Source organism: Leptonotus elevatus, chromosome 16 (assembly GCF_054856555.1).
Source record: "Leptonotus elevatus isolate MCC_2025b chromosome 16, RoL_Lele_1.0, whole genome shotgun sequence".
Taxonomy (NCBI): Eukaryota; Metazoa; Chordata; class Actinopteri; order Syngnathiformes; family Syngnathidae; genus Leptonotus; species Leptonotus elevatus.
Genome location: NC_141254.1, coordinates 18,555,847 through 18,566,355, shown reverse-complemented (window position 1 = coordinate 18,566,355; position 10,509 = coordinate 18,555,847). Strand labels below are relative to the sequence as shown.

At 41.5% G+C, this 10,509-nt stretch overlaps 1 protein-coding gene across 2 annotated transcripts in view; it reads left to right on the top strand.

Annotated features, from left to right (window-relative positions):
* LOC147161142 (sodium- and chloride-dependent GABA transporter 2-like) overlaps positions 1–10,509 on the top strand; it is a 32,661-nt gene that overhangs the window by 20,756 nt on the left and 1,396 nt on the right. Inside the window, exons 2-14 of one of the 2 annotated variants that reach the window (XM_086097847.1) lie at positions 203–254; positions 1,795–1,929; positions 2,079–2,219; positions 3,322–3,409; positions 3,630–3,762; positions 4,958–5,092; positions 5,399–5,502; positions 5,796–5,920; positions 7,644–7,756; positions 7,838–7,975; positions 9,049–9,151; positions 9,241–9,341; positions 9,605–9,775. In XM_086097847.1, coding sequence (XP_085953973.1) covers positions 203–254; positions 1,795–1,929; positions 2,079–2,219; positions 3,322–3,409; positions 3,630–3,762; positions 4,958–5,092; positions 5,399–5,502; positions 5,796–5,920; positions 7,644–7,756; positions 7,838–7,975; positions 9,049–9,151; positions 9,241–9,341; positions 9,605–9,775 — 1,539 coding nt within the window. Of the gene's footprint in view, positions 1–202; positions 255–1,354; positions 1,696–1,794; positions 1,930–2,078; positions 2,220–3,321; positions 3,410–3,629; positions 3,763–4,957; positions 5,093–5,398; positions 5,503–5,795; positions 5,921–7,643; positions 7,757–7,837; positions 7,976–9,048; positions 9,152–9,240; positions 9,342–9,604; positions 9,776–10,509 lie in introns of those variants that run through there. The other variant, XM_086097846.1, reaches the window with a different exon arrangement.

The following is a 10,509-nucleotide window of genomic DNA, read 5'->3' as shown; positions in this document are numbered from 1 at the left end:
ACTGGGAATCTTCTAAACGATGTTGGGGGGGAGGGGCAGTCTACGCAAAACCTCCAGGCTTCTACTCAAGTCAGAAAAAGCCTACTAGAACATCTGAACTTGATTCGAAATTAATCAGGCATTTTAAATGGTTGCAGACATGCAATAACTCCATTTGAATAACAATAATAATTTGTTTTTGTTTTTGTTTTTTGGAATGCAGGCGAAGACCACAGGAAGGCCGCAGTTGACATTTGAACTCCAGACCTCGAAATGTGATGCAAACTATTCTTACTGTCACAGTAGATACTAATGTTCAATTTAAACCTGCACTAAGGGCTGTTTAAAAATGATGGTACTTGCCATACTTTTTTTTTTTTTTTTTTGCCAGAGTAAATTATTATTATTAAGCATGTTGGTTTTAGCAACATGACAGAGTTAAAACAACTTTCAGTGCAGCACTAAAAAAAGTGATAAAAAAAAAATAAAAAACCGAAGTCATCCTGCTTGGATATGTTACACGCAGCCACTGGAAACCCCCCTGTTCACCCTTCTACCTTCTGGCAAGAGCTACGGTGGCTACACAACAACGGACTCCATAACGGCTTCTGCCACAGATGAACTGAGTCACTGCTGAGCGATATCCTCTTGCTACATGCTGACTTAGGACTTCACACCTCGACCTGAACATGACGTACTTATGTGAATCGCGACCATGCGTCTGCAATATGGAGCAGCAATAATGCAATCATTTTCTATATCGATAGTGTAATGCAGATCAGCACCTGACTCTTCATTAGTTGTATTTTATATAGGCTATTTTGTGTTTTCTATTTGGTATTTTTTTTTCCTAGCCATTGCTCTGCCAAAATGTCATTGTTGACATTTTTTATTTTTTTTTAAAGCTTAGCTCATTCGATCATATTTTATTTTTTTTAGCTGAATTGAACTTGGCTTAGTGAACCAAGCACGTTATCTTAAACAGCTCCACCTAAAGGTTCATTCTAGAATGGCTTCGAGAGCACAAATACATAAATAAAAGAATGATTTCTATTATGGAGTCAAAATGTCGGTCAACTCGGTGAAAGGAAGCTCTCCGCTCACTGGAAAAGCAACTTTGGATTGTTATTTTGTTTTTGTGGCGATGATTTTGGATTTTCAAAATGTGATGGAATGACGTCACTACGATGACAATATGCCTGATTTTGTATGCTGGTCACAAGCGGTCGCAATACAATACGCCGTTAGTTTTTTCTGCTTGTTTTGCTCCCTCTTGAGAAGAAACATGAAGGAGCGGGGGGGGGGGGGATCACCAAGACGGGACATCCCAAAGGTGCAACCCAGTCCTCCTCCATCACTCACAAACTTACTTAAGTGGCTACTGTGTGACACAACGCCATTGTCTTGTCTTAGCGAGGCAAGCGCGGCAATTACATTCCCAAACGCGGGGAGGCATTTTTGAAACTCACAAAAAAACGTATTTTTATTTGAAATTTTTTTTTTTTGCGTTGGAGTGCAAAAAAATGTTTACGGCGGAGAATGGTGGCGGCTGTTGTGGCGTTTTTGTGCCCAACGGAGGGCAGAAGAAGCTCAAGGAAAAACAGGAACGGGGATACTGGGCCACGAAAACCGAGTTTATGCTCACGGTCATGGGTGCGATCATCGGACCCGGTAACGTGTGGAGATTTCCTTACCTGTGCTACAAACACGGCGGAGGTTGGCTACGATTTTTTTTTTTTTTTTTTTTTTTTGTAATGCATTGTCACTTTTCTCATCTCATGCTTGATGGCTCTAATGTCATTTTTTTCTCCGCAGGTGTGTTTTTTATCCCGTACATTTTGTTCATGGTCATCTGCGGGATGCCTTTGTTCTTCCTCGAGACCGCAATGGGACAGTACACCAACCAAGGGGGCATCACGTGCTGGAAGAAGATTTGCCCACTTTTTCAAGGTGCGCGTTTGCATTTATGCTCAACATTTGGAGTCTTTTTTAGCAAACGCGGAATCGGCGGTGCGTATTTACGCGCGGAATTGCGCCGTCGATTGACGCTTTGGAATTCTTCTTCTTCTTCTTCTTCTTTGTTACTTTCTATTTTGCAGGCATCGGCTATGCGAGTCACCTCATCATCGCATTCGGGGCTACATCCTACATTATTATTATGGCATGGGCATTCTTTTATCTGTTCTCCTCGTTCAGCGCCGACTTGCCTTGGGCCACATGTGGAAACCACTGGAACACAGGTGCGTGCCCCTGCAGGAAAGACGGGGGGGGGGGGGGGGGGGAGAAAAGGAAATAATAGCATTGTTTAAAACGTTTTTTTTTTTTTTTTTTACTACATTACTGTTACTACAAGAACCCCCCCCCCCCCCAAAATAAATACATAAATAAATAATTCCAATCTAAATACTATTAATAATAATAATAATCTAGTAGTCCCGACTAACTGCTTAAAAAAGGCAGCTTGAGCATCACCTTAAATTTTATTTATTTTTTTAAATAACGTTTTAGCATATAGGGCCTATTGTTTTGCACATCATCTTTGAGGAATCAGATCATGATTGACATTGCAAAACGTTTTTTTTTTTTTTTTTTTTGCTTGAGGAATCAGATCATGATTGACATTGCAAAACGTTTTTTTTTGGTTTTTTTTTGCTTGAGAAATCAGATCATGATTGACATTCCAAAACGTTTTTTTTTTTTTTTTTGCTTGAGGAATCAGATCATGATTGACATTGCAAAACGTTTTTTTTTTGTTTTTTTTTGCTTGAGGAATCAGATCATGATTGACATTGCAAAACGTTTTTTTTTTGTTTTTTTTTGCTTGAGGAATCAGATCATGATTGACATTGCAAAACGTTTTTTTTGGGTTTTTTTGGGGGGTTTTTTGCTTGAGAAATCAGATCATGATTGACATTCCAAAACGTTTTTTTTTTTTTTTTTTGCTTGAGGAATCAGATCATGATTGACATTGCAAAACGTTTTTTTTTTTTTTTTTTTCCTTGAGGAATCAGATCATGATTGACATTGCAAAACGTTTTTTTTTTGGTTTTTTTTGCTTGAGGAATCAGATCATGATTGACATTGCAAAACGTTTTTTTTGGTTTTTTTTGGGGTTTTTTTTGCTTGAGAAATCAGATCATGATTGACATTCCAAAACGTTTTTTTTTTGTTTTTTTTTGCTTGAGGAATCAGATCATGATTGACATTGCAAAACGTTTTTTTTGTTTTTTTTTGTTTTTTTTTTGCTTGAGGAATCAGATCATGATTGACATTGCAAAACGTATTATTTTTATTTTTTTTACTTGATTTGTTGCACTGCCGTCTTATGTCCTTGCCTTATAGACTCATGCATGGACTACAGTATTGCAAATCGGAGCCTCGGCGTGACACACAGCCAGAACACCACTCTGCCTGTTGTGGAGTTCTGGGAGTAAGCACACCTTGTTGACTATCTTGACTCTTCTGACCATCTCCCCCCCCCTCCCCCCCCATCCCCCCTGTCTCATTTTCCCTTTCCAGTTGTCCTGTCACACCTCCTTATACATTAGTTCGCCTCCCTCCCTCCCTCACTCCCTCGCCCCCTCCCTCATGAATCATGTTGTTGTGCCATCGCCATTGCCACCATTGCTCCATACGTGTGCTATTCTCAGGCGCAGAGTGCTGAAGCTCTCGAGTGGGATTGAGGAGATGGGAAGCTTGAGGTGGGAGCTGGTCTTGTGTCTCATCCTGACATGGGTCATCTGCTACTTTTGCGTTTGGAAGGGGATCAAATCCACTGGGAAGGTTAGAAATAGTTCAGCAGTGAGCAACGTATGCATGGCTGCGTTTTCCCGAGAGCTTGCCTGCTTCAGTTTATCCAGTTTATCGAAACTCATGTTTTATTCCAAGTATTGCATACAACTTCTCACCTTTCTCGCAATAACAGGGTTTTATATTCAATTACGGCAAGGGAGGAACTTACTTGCTACGGCCCATGAGAGCATTTGATACGGCCTGTGATGCAATTCTAAAAACAAGCTCAGGCTGAAAGCAGTAATTCGGATTAAGGTTCTCGTTTTGATTGCACATTTTAGAAATTCATGTTGCCTGTTTCAAATCAAAATGGCTGACTTTCTGCTCGCTTTTGGGCATGGGGTCCTTGAGACTTTTTTCATGCAACTTAACCAAATTGTGAAGTCGACCGCATTTCGTGTCGGATCAGTGAAAGTAGCATCAGGGGGCAACACATTCAAAATTGTCATGGGACGCTGTACGTTTTGGGGAGGAGGAGGTCATAGGACCCCTAAAAATACATGAATGCACACATTTGCCAATTTTCAGACATGTTAAGACCCCCAAAAGGCAATCAATTCATTGAACGATACCCGTGATTTCAGATAAAACGTCTAAAAAGTCTGAAAAATACATTAAAATCCTTTCCACACTGCACTTAGCGGGATGCACAACTTGGTGTCATGGTGACTTCGGGCATGCAAGCCACTTCCTGGTAGAGCAACAACGTCCATATATGGGCAAGCACCGTGATCCATGTGCCCTGGCCTGTGGTGAACACCAAGGCAACTAAGTGCAGTGTGAAAAGGCCTTTACACACAATCTGGGTAGATTTTGCATAATGCTGAACGAATGGAGAAAATAATCTAACCATAATACTTGCCTATGGAATCAGATCATATGACCAAAAATGATTCATTTGCTCTCATTAAAAAAAATTATAATATTATAACCTGGCATTTCAACAGAGATGTGCACATGTTTTCATTTAGTATGGCCTCTGTTAAAATGTGAAAATAGGCGAATATTTCCTGCTACCCACCAATAGAGGGCAGCATTTTTGTCCATTTTGTCTACTACTGTAAAACAATTGCTGGAAATAAGTTACAATATTGCGCAGGTGATGACAGACGTCGCAGTTGCAAACAGTCCGAAGGACAATTTCAATTCTGACTTTTCAACTTGACGTTGTTTTTGTTGAATGCAGGCGGCCTACTTCACGGCGACCTTCCCCTTCGCCATGCTGCTGATTTTGCTCATACGTGGTGTGACGTTGCCCGGGGCCATAGATGGCATTATTTACTACATCTACCCGGATGTATCCCGCCTATCAGATCCGCAGGTGCAGTAAAAAGAACAAGAGTTTGATGTTGTGTTCTAATTGCGGCAATATTTTAGAAAAAAAAATTATGGGTAAAAAAATGGACCGATCCTCGACTTTTTGGGTTGTTTTATACAAAATGACCCCAATTTTTTGACACAAGTAAAGGATCTGATCAATATTTACGAGTCGTTATCCACTAAAAGAACCATTTCTTGACTCAAAGTTGAGTCCCACAAAGTGGATCGGTCCATAATTGGGTTACTTTTGACCCAACAGTTTTGGAGTGTGTGAATGTTTTTGTTTTTTCTTCTTCTTTGTTTTCAGGTGTGGTTGGACGCCGGCACGCAGATCTTCTTCTCTTATGCCATCGGTCTCGGGTTCCTGACCTCTCTTGGCAGTTATAATACTTACAACAACAATTGTTATATGTAAGCACACGGGTTACAAAAGTATTCTCAACACCAGGAACAAATTAATTCTGTTTTCTGTGGGAATAGTCCGACATACTGAACATTGGGAGCGCAAATTGCCTCTTGGAATGGATTGTGTTTAAATTCCAAGAGTCCACATTGTGGACTCTTGGAATTGTGTGGCTTCGCCTTGCTTTTTTTTTTTTTTTTTTTTACAATTCGAGTTCTATTGCCAACAAAAATGACGCACAGTTTTGTACTTCCAATGTTTTCATTGCTTCAATCTGATTGGATGCGTTTTTGTCTTTTAGGGATTGTTTCTACTTGTGCTTGTTGAACAGCGCCACCAGCGTTGTGGCAGGATTTGCCATTTTCTCCATCTTGGGATTCATGACCTACGAGCAAGGCGTCAACATTGCGGAAGTGGCGCAATCAGGCAAGTGCCGAGCACATCCAGCAGGTTCGCTCTCTTTTTGAATTCTACAAATAGAGTTGATGGTTTATTTTCAAAGCGTCAGCTCAGTTACGTAATCTGATCGTAAAGATTCGAAAAAACTCTCATCATCCGTATACAGATGTATTTTAGAAAACACTGGTATCGGGTTTATGTGTGTCACCTTACATTTGTTAAAAAAAAGAAAAGAAGCAATCTTAAAGTTTGAGGGATGCACGCTACTCCTCCACGTTGAGAGGAACCAGTTGAGGTGGCTGGGGCATCTGGTTCGGATGCCTCCTGGGCGCCTCCCTGGGGAGGCGTTCCGGGCATGTCCTGCCGGCGGGAGGCCCCGGGGACGACCCAGGACACGCTGGAGAGACTATCATCTCACGGCTGGCCTGGGAACGCCTTGGGATCCCGTCGGAGGAGCTGGCTGAAGTGGCTGGGGAGAGGGAAGTATGGGCTTCCCTGCTAAAGCTGCTGCCCCCGCGACCCGACCCCGGATAAGCGGAATTGAAGACGGAACGGAACGGAAAGTTTGAGAGGGAACCTCCACTGGTTCTTGCATCTTTTTTTTTTTTTTTTTTAAGAGCTCAGTATTGTTCATTGTTCTTGCATCTTAATGCTCACGATTATTATACGAACAGTAATAACCAGAAGACTGCATGTTGTCAGGCGAACGATTTACTGGATGTCGGAAACGGCTGCGGAGCCCTCTTCTATGAAGTATGCGGAAGAGGGACTGCCCTATTCCAAAATAATAGTCCCCACTCCTATACTGTCTAGGCCGACCCCCCCCCCACACATGGGCGGATGCGTTTCTGGTTTCTAATGGATAAAGCGTGCGAGAATGCAGACGGATAGAAAGGGCGCCGAGCAAGGATCAATAACAGCCACACAACAGCCCAGCTCAAGTCATCTCATCATGAGGAGCCCAAATCGAACAAACAAAAAAGACAAAACTTTCCTGTAGATAAAAGTGGACGTATTCTCCAACCAGAACTTACTTGCTACCGTCAACTGGGGTGCGTTTGGAAATTCGCACGGATGCCCTAAATTGTTGCGATTTTAGTCTGGAGTGACTTATGTATGCCCCCCCCCCCCCTTATGATGTTTTTTTTTTTTTTTTTTTAACTGTTGCCACTTTTATAGCCCGGAAAATACGGTAATTGTCCCTTTTTGCAAATGTGTTTCAAAAGAAAGCCCAAAACATCACGTCTAAAAAAAAACAATTGAAACCATTGGATGAGACCGTTCCGTTCATCTGGCACATTCTTGTCAACTTTGAGTACAAAACTGTACACCATCCATCCATCTTCTCAACCGCGTGTTCTCACAAAGGTCACGGGGCATGCTGGAGCCTATCCCAGCTGGCTTCGGGCAGTAGGCAAAAAAAACAACAACAAAAAACGTATTTTTTCACAAACATAACCAAGAAACCAAAAATAAAAAACAAGGTCTATGTAAACAAACCAAATATAATTTTGTCACAACACACAAAAAAGCACAGACATGACCCAAAAACTCAAAACATACAGTACTTTTCACATAACCTACAAATATATACAAAAATATGAGTTCACGGGATTGTGGCAAGGAACAAATGGAAGCCAAGGCTTTCCAAGAAAACGCAGCTGCCTCTTTCATTCCTAAATGATAGGCCACGCCCACTCCAAGATGCACAATTTTGCAACTGAGCGCATTGTACTGTACACGTGTTTAGGTCCAGGGCTGGCCTTCGTGGTTTACCCGCGTGCAGTCGCCATGATGCCCATGCCGCAGGTGTGGGCCGTGTGTTTCTTTCTCATGATCATTCTACTCAGCTTGGATAGTCAGGTAAGCGTTATCCCCCCCCCCCCCCCCCCCCCCCCCCATGGAGTTTCATCCTTCACCTTCATCCGTTCTCCTCCCGAGCAGTTTGTGGGTCTGGAGTGTCTGATGACATCGCTGGTGGATCTTTACCCATCTTACCTGCGCCAAGGGTACCGACGTGAGCTGGTCCTGCTGGCCATCTGCAGCGTTTTCTGTCTGCTGGGACTTTCTCTGGTCACTGAGGTTTGTAAATTTATACTATATAAATGTGCGACACAGTATTATTGTGTTATTGTGATTTTTTTTGTTGTTGCCGTGAAACAACTCAATTTACACCGTTCAAATTTCAACATGCTAAAAAAATATTTATCATCTGATTCTACATGACTTACAGTATTGGCACAATTGATTAAATATCAACTTTTCCCCCATTTAGTTTTTAATGGGACTTGAACTTTTTCCACTTTCCACGCACAATTCTGACCATCATTACCAGCTGTCTGATACTGCTCAGTGGCGCATTTGGTAAATGTCCGTCTTGTCCAGTAACCAGCAGGTAGCGGGTTCGAATCCCACCTCCGACTGAACATTGCTAATCTATCCATGGCAATGATGCGAAGGCATAAAAAAATGCATGTATACCAACTGACTATCATAGTTCCACTTTTCCATCTAAATGAATGGAGGGTACTGCATGCCTAGGTGGCGCTATTGGGTAAAGGTATTTGTATTTTTTTGTTGCGTGTTTCCATTGGATATCATTAGTTCGACTTTTCCATCAAAATGAATGGAGGGTACTGCATGCCTAGGTGGCGCTATTGGGTAAATGTATTTGTATTTTTTTGTTGTGTTTTTCCATTGGATATCATTAGTTCTACTTTTCCATCAAAATGAATGGAGGGTACTGCATGCCTAGGTGGCGCTATTGGGTAAAGGTATTTGTATATTTTTGTTGCGTTTTTCCATTGGATATCATTAGTTCTACTTTTCCATCAAAATGAATGGAGGGTACTGCATGCCTAGGTGGCGCTATTGGGTAAATTTATTTGTATTTTTTTGTTGCGTTTTTCCATTGGATATCATGAGTTCTACTTTTCCATCAAAATGAATGGAGGGTACTTTCAGATAACACTTTTCCATCTAAATTTCAACTTCAAAAATTCATGCCTCCCGGGTTCAAGCGTTCTTTTTTTTATTCATTCATCTTTCAACTCCAATGAATACTTTGTAATTGTCACATCATTGATCTTTCAATTTACTCCCAGAAATTGCACTTCGTCTCGTTGTTATTATTATTATTATTGTTGTCTTCCTAGGGAGGGTTGTACCTGCTCCAGCTGGTGGATTTCTACGTGTGCAGCGGGACCACCTTGCTCCTGCTCTCCATCTGCCAGTCTGTCAGCATTGCTTGGGTATATGGTATGCGCTTTGAAAAAAAAAGAAAAAAGAACAAAACAAGAACAAAACAATTTGAACAACGTATAAACCTCTCCATCTTTACTTCGCAGGGGCCGAGCGTTTCTACGGCAACATCACCGATATGATTGGTTATCGCCCTAATCCGCTAATGAAGCTCTGCTGGTGCTACTTCACTCCCTGTTTATGTTTCGTAAGCATTCGATTACGTCTCTATCGATTGGGGGCCTGCCAGCGACTTGATCAAAAAAATATTTTGTTGAAAGAACTTTTCATTTTGAATATCAATCGTCTTGAATATATTTTTTAAAATCACCAAGTGGGGAACTTCACAACGGCCAACTTTCCGGCATTTTTTTTTTTTACGAGGCCGTGGGTGTTAAAAAGAAAAGAAAAAAAAGAAAAAGGATGGAAGTAGTTTTTGTTGCAATCATCCGATGTGTCCTCTCGCCGCAGGGCACCTTCGTCTTCTCCATCGTCCGATACGCCCCCTTGAAGTTCAGCAGCACTTATGTTTATCCGCCGTGGGCCAACATCTTGGGCTGGTTCATAGCCACCATCTCCCTCTCGCTCATTCCGCTCTTTGTGCTCTACAAGATGGTGCGCGGGGAGGGCACATTCCGTCAGGTGAGCCAAATACGCAAACTTTAAAAAGTAAGTTCATCCTGAGCTCAGGGGGGGAGACGGTTTTGCTGTTTCCGAGCGGGGGGGGCGCGACAGACGGCAATGTGAACCACAAAACCCCATGTCGAGTATTTCTAGCATCGTGTAGCCACGCCGTCCTCATTTGAACCTTAACGCGAACAGATGTATGTCGAGGTTGACTCGGGACAACTTGGCAGCCAGTAACGGCATTTGCGAAGGATTTCCAAGAAAGATTCTTTTCTTTTCTTTCTTTCTTCCAGCCTCAAACCAGCGATGATTTGTGAGACATTTATATAACTTCCATACATCCTTTTTTTTCTGAATTCCGATGAATAACTATAAGCAATATTCATTGCAGCTTTTTTTTACTTTTTAGACAATTATTTATGTAGACATTTACTGTTGCAATTTTTCACTAACTCATGACAAAATCAATTTTGAAATATTAAAATGAAGTATAAAAGGCCACAAAATAAACTACAAATAAATGAGGTTAAGACTTTGAAACTCAAGTTGGCCCGAGATAAAAGTTTTCTGAACCCTCAGCTCACATGCAAGTGCGCCCTGTAGTGGCGAAGAGCAGTAATGGACACGACGTCATCATTTTTTTCATCATTTTTTAAAATAATGCTCGAGTCTTACAGCATTCACAAATTAAGGTTATCTATGTAATTCTACCATTACAATAAAATGCTGCCGATTAATTCATATTAATA